Source organism: Nicotiana sylvestris, chromosome 1 (genome assembly GCF_000393655.2).
Source record: "Nicotiana sylvestris chromosome 1, ASM39365v2, whole genome shotgun sequence".
Lineage (NCBI taxonomy): Eukaryota > Viridiplantae > Streptophyta > Magnoliopsida > Solanales > Solanaceae > Nicotiana > Nicotiana sylvestris.
The window spans coordinates 177928277-177941949 of NC_091057.1; the positions used below are offsets into that span (position 1 = coordinate 177928277).

The 13673-nt window shown below is 36.0% G+C and overlaps 1 protein-coding gene and 1 long non-coding RNA gene across 3 annotated transcripts; one reads left to right on the top strand and one right to left on the bottom strand.

Moving 5' to 3' along the window:
• Window positions 1-2794: 2794 nt before the first annotated feature.
• On the top strand, window positions 2795-7442 carry LOC104237364 (uncharacterized). Its single transcript, XR_713612.2, has 2 exons — window positions 2795-3256; window positions 6702-7442. It is a non-coding gene; the product is annotated as an uncharacterized lncRNA (long non-coding RNA).
• A 125-nt stretch (window positions 7443-7567) lies between these two features.
• On the bottom strand, window positions 7568-12912 carry LOC104237354 (abscisic acid 8'-hydroxylase 4-like). Of its 2 annotated transcripts, none has more exons than XM_070171589.1 (9): window positions 11403-12912; window positions 10980-11304; window positions 10623-10733; window positions 10257-10505; window positions 9798-9887; window positions 9640-9718; window positions 8778-8884; window positions 8539-8657; window positions 7568-7961 (listed from the first exon to the last, which is right to left on the bottom strand). In XM_070171589.1, exons 1-9 carry the CDS (start codon window positions 11606-11608, stop codon window positions 7832-7834), a joined length of 1416 nt encoding a protein of 471 aa, XP_070027690.1. In that variant the 5' UTR covers window positions 11609-12912; the 3' UTR covers window positions 7568-7831. The 2 variants fall into 2 exon arrangements, with proteins under 2 accessions (XP_070027690.1, XP_009789794.1); XM_009791492.2 differs by having other exon boundaries at window positions 10623-10772; window positions 11403-12908.
• Window positions 12913-13673: the final 761 nt, after the last annotated feature.

Consider the following 13673-nt stretch of genomic DNA (forward strand, 5'->3'; position numbering starts at 1 on the left):
CATGTCGACTCGACTATATTAGCATTAACATACACAATCGTAGCCAAAAATCAGACATTTAAACAGTATCGATACATGGTTCGAATTATACTGACTAAGCAGAAATGCACTCGAGGAGTCAACTAGTCAGTCCAAACTTGAAAATCAGCTACTTGCACAACACTTACATACACATTATCAGAACAAATGGAAGGGCTTAATCAAACAACAGAGGTTCAGGCAAAGTGGTTAAAGCACAGTTGATAAAAGTCAAGGACACAAACAGAACATGAACAGACCCTTACAACAATCAAACGAACCAAAACAACTAAGAAAAGAAAGAAACTCACCTTAAACCGCAAAAGATCAAAACCTTAACTCGGACTCGGTCAGGCCTTTCTTAAGGCTGAACGGACTTTAAACGAAGTGTTTCTCAGATGAGAAACACTTTGATTAAAGTCCATTAGACCTTAATCTCTTCGGTTGAACCAGTGACGGAGGAACACAAAATTTCCAAAACTCAGATCTGGGATTCATGCTTCCCTGATCAGATTCGGACCAAACCAAGTATGGTTTGGTCACGAGGGGGGTCTGGGGAGTGTCTGGTATGAATTTAAGGCAGATCGGTGTAGATTAGGTTCCGACTCGAATCTTCAAATGAAGATTCGAGAAGGTGGGATAGGATTCGAAGTGTGTGGTTGGTAGATTTGGGTTCAGGACGGCATGGGGGTTCTATGGTGTTCAGGTGGAGGTCACCGGCGTTCATGCCGCCGGGTTTTTGGTGAAGGTGTGCAGGGGCGGCTAGGGTTTGAGGGGAAGGGTTTGTGGGGACGAAGGCTGGGGTTCGGATAGGGGGGGCAGGGTAGGATTACGGGCTTATATAGTTAGTGGGTAGGTGGATCTCAACCGTTAGATCAATCAAGATCTACGGTCTGGATCTGATGGCTTAAGTGGAACGGTGTCGTTTCGAGGGTAAAGGGTTTGGGTTGGTCCGGGTGTAAACGGGTCGGGGCCATTGGTGGGTTATGGAAATGTGATCTTGGCCGTTGATCAATCTGAGATCAACGGCCCAGATCACATTGGATTAAACGGCGTCGTTAAAACGGCGTCGTTTGATAAACTTATTTTCTTTCCATTCACCACTATGAAGAACGTAAACTAGAAAAAGCTCCATCGAACAAAAAGTTGAAATCAAAATTGCAGAAAAAATGAAAATTGCGCTGATTTGTAGCAAAAAAAAATTCACTTTTCGTGTTTGATTTGCTGTTAATTCGAGATGAAGAAGAATTTCTAGGGTTTTTGGAGCTGCATTGATCGCAAGAACTCGTTTTTGTAGATTTGGGGAAGAAAAATGGAAAAAATGAGAGAAAATCCCGCTGAAAGATACAAAATCCCGCTTCTGACTCCCAAAAAACGGAAATAACGCCCCTTTTTTCGAATATGGGCCTCTTATTTTTGGGCTACTCAATTGTAAATTGAAATATGTGCTATAAAGTTGAAAAGGAGACAACCCAATTGTTTTAATATGAAATTCCCCCCCCCCCAAAAAAAAGGAATAGCGACTAAATACTATGGACTTCTGCCAACCTCGTGTATTGGTCACCAGAGGCGGCACTAGAATTTCAAGTTTATGGGTACGGTTTTCTAGGCCTTTTAAGTTATTGAGTTCTATATTATTGATTTATAACTAATTAATGAATTTTTCAAGATAAATATAGAGTTTGAATCAGAGCTATTGGGTTCGTCGAGCGTAGCCTCCGCCCCTATTGGTTACTTGGTAGGTGACAAACATTTGCTTTGAAGCTTCACTGAAAAATTGCATGTTGTTACAAGTCTTAAGTGCAATATATGCTCTTCTGAAAACCCCCAAAAATTTAATTTTTTTTTTCGACATGGTATTAGGTGTTAGAGCAGGAATACATAATACCAAATTGGTGTTAGCAGATCGGATCAAGAGAATTCAGTTCTTTTAGTTGTAAATATTTATTATTGAATTGAGATTGAGATTGAGATTTATCTAACATTTGTTTCAATCATGATTTGGTAAATACGTCAAATGGCAAAAGCAATTATTGTATGATACGTGCTACTTTATTTCACACGCAAAGATTGGTTGAGTTAGTTGAGTGAGTGATTTCTCACATGAGAGACTTGTAATTCCCCTCACTAGCAGTCTCCTTAGTCAGAGCTCGTTGCTCCGGGCATGGCTAGTGCGGTTTATATCTCTCATGTGGTTTGTGAGCTATTGCACAGTGATCAGGTTATCCAGTGCGCACCCGAAGGATAGCAGCTTCGGGTTCCCTTAAAATTTTACAATAAATAAATAAATATAAAGCAATAATGTTTACATAGAAAGGCATCTAACATAAGAAAAAGAAAATACATCACAAAGTAATAATAGTATATAGTATATAAAAATATTGGGAGAGAGCACATACTTTTAGGAGTTGTTTGGTTCTTGAACTAATCACGTGGCAATTATAATACAAAGATTATTATTCTTGTAAGAGTAGTAAATAACAATATAAGTATTATCATGCAGTAGATAATAATACACGAATTGTTATGCGGTGATTAATGTAACATATCATAAGTGTTATGTGAGAATTTTCACTTTAAGATATTTTTATTTTTAAGTATTTTAATCCACGATTCCACGTAATACATATGTGCGCGTGCGCGCATATATTAATTCTTATTTACGTATATGTCGGCCGGTAAAAGCATACATGGATTCATACATAACTACATAAGTAATACATTAACCAAAGATGCCGCAAATTAACCAACTAATGCATTAATAGTTATACAAAAAGTTATTTTTTTATCCAATCAAAGATGGTATGATTTTTTTGCCAAATTTCATGTTAGATTTATTTTGCTAGTTCAACCAATCAAAGAACCTCTTGAACCAAGAACTCAAGAAGCAATCATAGACAGGAAAATTACGAAAAAAGGAAAAGTAGAAAAGCAAACAGAATTGTACATCGCATAAATTTTATGCGACTTATAATCCCTTCGGAAAAAGCTACAATATATTTGCTTTCAGTTTGCATTCCCTCTAAAAGTTGCCCGTCACTCGTACGCTTCTCTAGGAATTAGGTCAACAATGAGATCGACCTATACTCGCCTTTTCTTTGATCTTGCACTGAAGCCTTTTCTTTGATCTTGCACTTCCAGTGAAGGATATATTATATATGCTTGGATGAATGTTGATAACCTGCTTAAATTTGGAGTCTGGATGATCGATCGATAGGATTTGCTTCATCGTTGACAGGTTTTCCCTGACTTGTATTCTTTCACACATTTCGATCTTCATCAATGTCGAATTTTCTGTATAATCTCAACAATACATAACGTTTCATGAAAATTTGAAATATATGTTTTAGTTTGTTTCACGTTTCATTGAATTTTAGCTTGAAATCGAGCAATAAGGACGTCTATGTATTTTCTTCCCACATGCATGGTGATATTTATGTTGGGCTTTTGGTTCATGGACAGATTGATTGATGACGAGGCTTAATTGTTTAGTAATTTATGTAGTTGTGTTAGTAACCCGTGAAACTATGATTATATTGCTCGAATTCTTCAAAAATGTCGTCTGGTTGTGGGTCTGATCCTCCAAAAATTATACATTTTTGGAGTATCCGAAGTAGGTTAGACAAATGAGGAGTAACCAGTCAAGGAACTTATGAAAATTATAATATAAATGGAAAGGAAGTATAGAAGAAAAATAAAGGAAATGATGAAGTAATAACCTTCATTGTTAAAGTCATATCCTGCTTGGGTAAGTACAGGTGCTATATGCTACTTGATAAGAATATGAAGTATGATGATATATCCCTTAGAAGAACTTTTATGGGAATGATGAGTGATTTGTGAGATTGTGTAAATTGTTACCTTATTTTGTTTATCATGTACCATCCTTTATTAAGTGATGCCTTTGCCATGGAGGTCCAAAATATTGTTGAGGGGAATCTCCTAGAGTCGTCTCAATTGACGAAGGTCCCTCTGATGTCTGGCCATACCCCTGTTTTCACGTATTATATACTACAACCTGTACCCCTGAACTAATTGTTGAACCCGTGCGTTCTTGCAAGCCACAGAGTCTTGTTAACTTAGAGCTCCAGGAAATGATAAGTGAGGTATGATGAATTAACAGAGTTGTGCTTATTTTATTAAGCCTGTTCAAGTGAATAATACGTGTTTGATGTGGATATCATCCAAGTGTTTCTTAGCTCCTTGGGAAGTGACAATCTCTTTTTTTGAGATAGGGATTGGAGGAGGGGTTAATTTAGGACATCTAAGATGATAATTGAGCCTTTAGCTTGGAACCTACCTTTTGTGTGCTTCTGCATTGAATGTGTTTGATGCTAAAATAGATATGTTAAGTTGGATTAGAACGGCTAGCTAATTTTTCAGTAGTCGCACAGATACTAATGGGAGATTTATACTAGTAAATTCAGCAACTTTCTGCCTTCTATTTATCTGTATCTTTTAGGAGGAGCCTTTTGTTTGATGCCCTTGACTTTCTGGTTCCATATGAATTCCGTAGTACTGTGGGAGAACCTTAACTTGAATTTTATTCACTTTCTACTTCTCGGAATCAGTAGTAGTGCAATGGACTGGTTATATTTCCTTCGCATAGGATCTCAATAATCAAGTGTCTATAGCTTTTGGGAGAACAACTTGAACAAGTGTCTTTCACATTCTGTGTGCTTAACTCAGATTGCTCAATAAGCCGGCCATATTTACTACACTGCAAAATTCAATCTCTGTACATGGTCAACATATGCAGCATCCAAAGCACTAGGCCATTAATCCTAACATGTACAACAAATTGTTACGAGGATCCTGTATTGGTTACTTCCCTGAATGAACATTCAGAACCAATGATCAATGGTTGCAAATGTTTAACGTTTTTGGTGAGTCAAGCTAGTGAAAGCTCATGCTTGGTCAGTTCCTTAGTTTCTCGATTTTTACCTTTGGTGCTTGAAGCGTCAATCTTCTAGTGGAATCTTTGAAGCATAGAGCTTGCAATCGCTGTAGCAAGCATGTACCCATGATGAGATTATACAAATTGTGGTTTGCTTTCTGTTTTTGAATTTTTGAGCAGTTTGTAGGTGATTTTCTTGTCCTAGTCGTTTGTTAGAGATAGTGAGCATCATCCTCATGAAATGACTGCCTAGTCGATATGAAAAACTATGACTTGTCCTGTTTGATCCTTTTCTTGCAAGACATATGTGCTTTACTTGTTGCTAGGAAGTTCCTAAACTTTATGCTGCAAACTGTGTAATTGCAGTAGCAGTTTGTCAGCAGTAGCAGTTTGTCACCGATTGATGGAGTTACGAGTGAGTTTTTCATGAAGTCTCTTGTGGATAACTATTGGTTTTGCAAAAAATATTCTGATGGTAATGCAAAACAAAATATTGGAGATACAAGGATGCATTTAGTCCATTGAAATTTTAAAACTGTTGTTTTGGGTAGGCTGATAACAGTTGTATCACAGAGCTGTAAACTAAATAGTGTTTTTTTGAATCACATACTAAGATGCCCCTCCAAATAAAACTTTTAATCCTAATGTTTCTTGATAGAAGCCTGATCTATAGTAAGTAAATGGTATTTAAGAAGATGTATGAACTCAACTGCATGATCTGTTAGATGAATCTGTAAAACTCAAACCTTCCAATCCAGGAAAACGTAGTCTCCTCCTTTAAATAATTTTGATGGAAACTGTTGCCATTAATTCTTATCTCACCTTCGCAAAAATGTAAAATATATTCGACTTGGGAAAACAATGTCCTAATCACTAGATGTGAGGGACCAAAAAACCATTTGTCATATATCTGATATCCAAAAGTATAAGTGATTCACTTTGTTTACGGGATTAAGCTTTTATTTTTGTTTATGTTGGCGATTTTTATGGGAATTAGGTGGGTTCTCATTTCTTATATGTTGCCGCACCAACCCAATGACTCATCAACCTTGCCCCTTATGTTTCTTCGATCAGAAAGCTAGTGATCTCTTATTAGTCGTTTTGCCCTCACATAATTAAGACCATCTTTCTAATTTAGTAAAGAGCGGCAGAGCACCAGTTGAAGTTGCAAAGGTCGCTCTGTCGACATATGTGCCTTCACCCTGGTTTCAGAAAGCAGAGAGATTAAGAAATAACGTCCAACCTTATGGTTGCAATTTTGATACCTCCACACAAGCCCCCACCCACCCACCTGCAAGCCGACCTCGTCCACTGGGAAGGGCACAATCTTGGTCCACTTTCTGAGTTTTATCTCTGCTACGACTAATATTATAGTACATATTTTTCTTGAGGGTAACTTGATGAGCCATTTTCCCCTACCCTTGAGGTTACTAAGGTTGATAAATCAAGCTGATTGAAGCTGTGCCTTCGAAGTTCAGTCTTTCCAAGGTGAAGTTTATTCCCATGTGAAGAACTTCATTTACTTCAGATATGCAATCTGCTGTCGCTAGATTCATAAAAAAATCCACTGAAATGAGACAATCGCACATCCTGATTTACTCAAAATTCTTTGTAGCTTTCATGTTGCTATCACATGTGATATATTGCATATGTTGGACATTTTTTATTCACGTAATGTTTGTGATGCCTTTGCATTCTATTTCTTTAACTGATCATTTAGGGCTGTTGTGGTTCTAATTGGTGTTACCTTTTGTTTTTATTAGTTGATTTTGGTATGTATATACAGGTCAGAACCATCCAGATCTATCGTTGAGGTGCATTCCTGTTGGAACATTCCAGACTAAGAGTGAGTGGGCTAGAAAGCAACGTAGTTCTTTGCTCTAAATGTCTATGAGACCTCCATTTGTTACTTCCTCATAGTAAGTGTTTCCATTAAGTCTACAAAGATCCCAGGAGTGTAGCCGACCGGACCATTATAGCTTCAGGATCACTATACAAATGATGGCTATTTTTGTAGTGACATGTCTAATGGGACCCTTCATCCTATGCCATAAGTGCTAATTTCCACTCTTGGGTATTTCCCATTAGATCAAGACATTTCCTTTTCTGCAAGCACTCAAGTAGCTGGGACACTTGGATCTTCTGAGGCCAGTGATGTGGACTTCCACGTGAAGCAAAATACACGTGCTCCAATTAATGCCATGCACACAGAAACGTTCCATTCAGCATCATTTCTTGACTGGTAACCTTCCACTATGGTGGTACTTTTCCAACTTATATGAATCATATCTTTCACCAAATTGGAATATATAGAGCTAGGAATCCATGCCGACTTAGCAAAAGATAGCACCGTGTAAGAAAAAGATGTGTATAGGCGATACTAACATAGTCGTGTTAGTATGTTTATTTTAGATCATATGCTTTCTAGGAGTCTTTTAGCTCTATCAAATATTATGCTAGTATAAGATATAAAGAACTTCTTACTTTTATTTTGTTTTGCCTAATGTTGGCTTGGGATGAATTTAAATGGAGAAACATGGTTAGTAAGGATTCATATAACCAACCTCAACTTGTTTGGGACTGATAATATAATAATTGTTATTATACAGAGCTAGGAATAATCCTGGAGTACATTATGTTACAATTGAGCCGGAAGAAGAAAAGATATGGTTTTCTTTGTTAGCAAATCTGATTGACTTTACATACTACTCCGTAATTATATAATACAATTTCTTGGAAGAGAATAAAATAGATCCTACTACTCCGTAATTATATAATACAATTTCGTGAAAGACAACAAAATAGATCCCAGGAAAGAAAAAAATTACAGGGATGAGTATCACTAGAAACTGGAAACTAAGTTCAGAAGTATCTTCTGCTTTCTGCTTTTTGTTGTTGTTGCTAGTATTAGTTTTATCAGGAGGCATCTGTTTTCCAGGGATCTGTTTGGCTTCTTGTTTCCTTCCAGAACCTAGATGGAAGTCCATGCTCAGGTATGGGGAATGGGCTATATTGTACCGCTTCTCTGGAAGCTACGACTTCCCACCTGCAATAATTGAACTCATGAGAAATCTCAAATAAAATTAGAATACCTAGATATTTAATGCTGTTCTCATAGCTACATGTGGAGGAAAAAAAGAATTATGTCGGAGGTCTTGCGGGTGAAATAGAAATTTTAAAGAATCTCGTGGCATCACATAAATATAATGGGAGCTGAAATTTCTTTAAACTCATTCTTTTTTAACTAGATTTTTGTGAGAATTATGTGGTTGGTTTCAACTCAAAAAAAAAAAAAAAAAAAAAAAAGAATTATGTGGTTGGTAGCCGGGTGGATGTATTTCTGCTACACTCCACATCACCCCTGATTGAATAAATAACTTTTTAAAAGAAAGAATATATATATATATATATATTCTGTACCCATTATTATAGACAAGTAGTGATGCTATGGTATTCCCTACCTGCTGGCTCAAACTTTTGGATATGCATTTTCTTTTATTATTGTAGTTGTTGTTAACTATTACTATTATATTATACACTGAATTTTGCTAAAAAGTTAAAAATCGTGGTCTCAAAATAATAGAGTTATGAATCTAGAAGAAAATATGATGTCATTATCGTACCTAAATTTGGTAACCAAATGATGAATGAGAATCAGCATCTCCAGTTTGGCAAGTTCATTTCCGGGACAAGCATGGGCACCATTGCCAAATGGCATATAGGTATTGGGTTTGGGAGCAACCTGCATCCATCCGTCAGCACATAAAAAAAAAAGTTGGGGTAAACCAATTTTTTCATATTTTAATGTTCTAGACCGGTGGAGAATTGAAAAGCACTTTGCTAGTACTCGATCACCACATACCTCAAATCTGGAAGCATCAAAATTCCGTGGGTCAGCAAAAAATTCTGGATTGTGATGAATGTTTCTGAATAATGGCATGACTTTCCAACCTTTTGGAATCAGGTAACCTGCATCAAAAATATTTTTACTACTCATGTTGAACGAAGTAATGTGTCTTACGGATGAATTAAAGGTATAATCAACTATGATTTAAACATTTCTCAATTTGTCTTGATGTACTTGTGTCCAATGAGTGTGACATGTGATTTTGTGCGGAATAACATTCTTTCCTTTTTAGTTCGCTATAAAGAAAATTGTCATTGTTCTCTATTTGAAAATTATTTACTTTAACATTCCCGGATATTCCTAACAAAATACATTTATAGGAATGGCATTACATTTGCAAAACCACTAGATAAATACTAACAGTACTTTTGGTATGTTACATATATTTAGCTTATATGTCAACAAAATTTTGAACTTCGTGTCCAGTCAAATAATCATATAAAATGACCGACGGGAGTAGTAAAGAAACTATTAAGGTATCTATACTAAATACTCACACTGACCTGTGATACTAAGGGTGAATCCATGATTTAAATTTTATGGGTTCAGATTTGCAATTCTACCACATCTCATCTAATTTAATGGATTCAAAATTTATTATTTGTACATATTTAGGATAAAAATACAGGGTATGAGCAAAAGCTATGAGTTCAGTTGAACCTTCTACACTGGATACGCCTCTGTTTGATATGTGGTAGTCGAGTCCATGTGGAATAGATAATAGAGCATTCCTAAGGGAGCTCTGAGTTTATTAATGTGTGTCTTGTGTGTGTGTACATATATATATAAAACATATGATTGAAAACTACCGCCTTACCGTTGTATTCTACATCAACCACAGCTTCTCTAAAGGTGAAAGATATAATGCTGGACATCCTTAAGCTCTCTAAAATGACCTGCAATAGAAGTTTTTCTATTTGATGAGAGGGGTTTTCTTTTATATAATTACAACTAATTATAAGAAGAAAAGATTACCCTGTAAGTTAGTGACATATTTCTTGTTTGAGCCCATGCCAACGGCTTCTTTCCTTCTTCATTTGATTCGTAAATTGCTCTTTGTTCTGCCTGCACTTGAAAGGGAAAAGGTTTATTTTAAACTTGGGATTCAAGATCACTTGCTGGGCTTGCAATGAAACATGTGAGAAGTACGAATGGAGATGGGAAATAGAAAGGGATTTACCATATATACATTGATAATGTAATTTTTTCCCCCAACTATCAGTGCATTTTAGCATGTAGTAGCAGGGATAACTAGTTCCACTTAATTTTTACACTATTTCTAGCCGATTAACTAGTTTCACTTATTTTAAATGGTTACTTGGTTAGTTTTTGGTGTGATTTAATAGTGTATAAATTCTTTCACTGTGTTTAACTCTTTAACTCAATGGAAAGAAACAAACAAGCTAGGAACCAAAAGGAATATACAGCCAATACCTTAACGGCTTCTAAAAGTTTCTGGTCGTCGTAGAGGTACTTGAGAATCCATGTCAAAGCACTAGCTGTTGTGTCCTGGGCAGCAAAGAGTACTCCGATGACATTATCGGCAATTTGATCTTCAGTTAAAGTCTGCCCTTTCTTGTCTTTGAAATTCAATAAATGACCCAACAGATCTTTCTCTACTGTTTTTTTCTCCTTCCTTTCACTGATTATTTCGCTAAGTATCTGATTAAGCTTCCTCCTCGCCTTTGACAATAATAGAATATACAGTTCAGCATAAAACTATCGGCCCTCTCCCCCGGGAGAGGGGGAGGGGGGGCTTTACTAAGATCATTTGGAATGAAAAAGGGAAGCTGTACTTACCACCATAGCTTTGTAATAAGCAGTCCCCCGCAAGTTCGTAGGGAAAGAATTATAGCCCTTCTCTACTATTGAATAGTTCTTGTTAAGCTCCTCTTTATACTTAGCATCCAGCTGACCAAATATAGTAAGAATGCCAACTTCAAAGGAGAACTGTAGTATATATTTCCATGAGATTCACGTGTGAGAATGATCTATTGATCATTATATTGTGGTGGAAAATTCTAGGCGATCAAAGTAGTCTTGAAGGTAATACTTAAATAAACAGAAAGTGTGTTTGCTATATATATCTGAAACCTTAAACTTTTAGATTATATGGTCACACAATTCAAGAAGTAGCACAAGTTATCAGTAAAGGACCTTCTTCAACAGACGGAATGTATTGATGACTTGGTTATTTTGCGACCATGATTCCAAGGAAGAAATGGCCAAGACCTCAATATCGCGAACTAGTTTACGAATAGCTTCAGGAGATAACGAGCTCTGAATTAGTTTCCTTAGTTGAGAATGGTAGTTTCCTTGGTGAAAGAACAAAGCAGAATGGCCAATCAACTTCTCTTTGCTCTTGGGGTAAGTTGGTTTGAACAAGTGAGCATTAGTTACAAGCACGAATCTGGCAGCTTCAGGACTAGCAAGCATAACACAAGGGTACCCAAGAATGTGCGTTTTGAATATATTACCATACCTGCAAACAAACATTTGATAAAGAATGAGTAAATGGTTTATAAGTAAGTTTTTTTAAATAATTAAACTGAATATATTTTCTCTGAGGAAAAATTAAACCTTTTTTGTTTGTTAGCAAAGAAGACATTTGGGTCTTGAGAGTAGAGTTGGAGAGTTTCCCCTATATACGGACAGCCCATCGAACCAGGAGGCAGCTTTGCTTTTTGTATGTTTTTCCATATTTGTTTCTTTGAAATATAAATTAGTAGAGCTGTGAGAAGAAAGAGAAGGAAGTAAATAATGGAACAAGCAATATTATTCTCCATCTAAATGGAGAACTTCTGTGTTCTGCTTTGCTCTTATACTATAAGTATTTATTTCTTTTTATTTGACTAGTGACAAGGGTTGAGAAAGAGTTGTCCCTATATATATAGAAAGAAGAGGGATAGAGACGAAGATATATAGGAAATAAATGTTGGGTAAGAGGGGTTATTATTATATCTGATATGCCATATTATAGATTCAAACATATCCAAGGAAGAAGGAAAATATTGGACCACATTTACCATATCCATGAATATGCCATCTGAAGGAGACCTATCGTTTGAAACAAGACAAAGCTCTCACCAATAGCTGAGTGTTTTCTTTTCTTTACCTGTTTCTGCGTTCCTCTTATTTTAGAGCAACGTTTTTCGTTGTGTTCTCATAAATTTGTTATTTTTCCGTTTTAGTTTTTTCTTTTTTGTCTTTGGATCATACTTTCGAGATAAGACAAGAAGAAATGGTGTTTATCAAGGCTCATTCAAGCAGAATTAATTGTCTTTCATATTTGGTTTCATAGTAGTTAGTAAAAGGCATGTAAAATACATAATATAGATCTTATAATATGCTAACCGAGTAACTTCACAAAATAATATCCTCGTAATGGTATCGCAAAAATGAGCATGTTCTAACCATCACAGAAATATAGAGTGACGATGGTCGAACAGATATTGATCGCAATAGAGTGATGGATTTGTTTTAACCGATAGCAATTAAGTAATTTGTTTCTGAGGAATCTTCAGTATATTTGTTTTTTCTTTTGACTATAGAACTAATCGAGTACAGTATACTAGTGAAAAGTGTGAGGCCACGCATGTGATGCTTTATACACCTCAGAGTTAGATTTTAGATGGTTGGCTATGATATTGATGTGTGAGGCTTCAACTAAGAGAATATTTTCTGTTCTCATGGTGCACGAAAATCTTGCCCAACCAAATTATTTTGTACTGAGATAAATAAATTCTGGCTAAAAGTATGCTACCCCTAAACAAGAATCAATTTCGAATAACCATCAGAACCGTGAATATCTTCTAGTTAGGCTTAAAAGAGAACTTAAGACTAAAGTGTCTTATATAGGTTGATAGCATAATCTGTTTTCCCTTGTATGATCTTACAATCGTCCAAGATTCATTTTCTTAACAGATAATCCATTCAACTGCCTATACACATGAACCATGATAGTTATTTATGTTACTGTTTGTAAACTTGTTTTATTGCCCGAGAGGAAAGGCACTCTGGTTCGGCCATAAACACTGGTTATGATTACTGTGTACTCAGGATTATGGGTCATGTATTATGTTAAGAGAGGAATGCAATGTAGTAGCAGGAGGTGTCACAACAATTACTATCCTTCAATTTAAATTAATTAGGATATTCGTTGAATAAGTTTGAGAATTTATTTTTATGCTTACTTTGCACTTATTAATTATGTACCCTTATTATGATATGAAAGCTTTTAGATCAGATGCTCAGTGATCATGTTCATCTATGAAAGATTATTTGACTTCAGATTTTTCGAACATTAGATGGTAGTCACCATCAAATGTAGCTGGATGAGACATGTGTCAACATCTATATGGTCCCTGCTTATCAGTTATGAGTGAAGAAACTGGTAATTAACCGAGAATCAGAAGAATTATTTGGCTGAGAATTTATGCAATTACAAAGGAAATGTGGTCAAATGAAAGAGTTAAGCTTGCCAAAAAAAAAAGTATCTCTGTGTGAACTACGACTGTGGAAATGCAAACTTAAACCAATCCTGTTGGAGAATGTCGCACTGTTGTCCAAGTGAATGCTCATTGAAATGTCGAGCTGCAAATGATGGACCGAAGTATATGACTGCACACTTGTTCGATACAGCACATTAACAAATGAGATCTTAAAATTAAAAGTTCTGCAATTTCAAACTCTTTACTCCATCATTAGGTCTATTTCTTTCTGCCCCAAAAACTCATTCCGTTTTCAGAACTTCGATGTCCTCATTACAAAAGAGCTAGAGGCGATGTATACATCCATATACAAATTTCTCATGATCCAAATTTAACCTGCATTGGCTCCAAAAAAATTGAG

Excerpts from the sequence above, each read along its gene's own strand:
- LOC104237354 (XM_009791492.2), bottom strand. The coding sequence starts at position 11,608 with ATGGAGAATAATATTGCTTGTTCCATTATTTACTTCCTTCTCTTTCTT. Across the intron at positions 10,506-10,622 it reads CTTATTACAAAGCTATGGTG|GCGAGGAGGAAGCTTAATCA; the intron begins GTAAGTACAGCT and ends TTATTGTCAAAG. Across the intron at positions 9,888-10,256 it reads AACTTTTAGAAGCCGTTAAG|GCAGAACAAAGAGCAATTTA; the intron begins GTATTGGCTGTA and ends TTTCAAGTGCAG.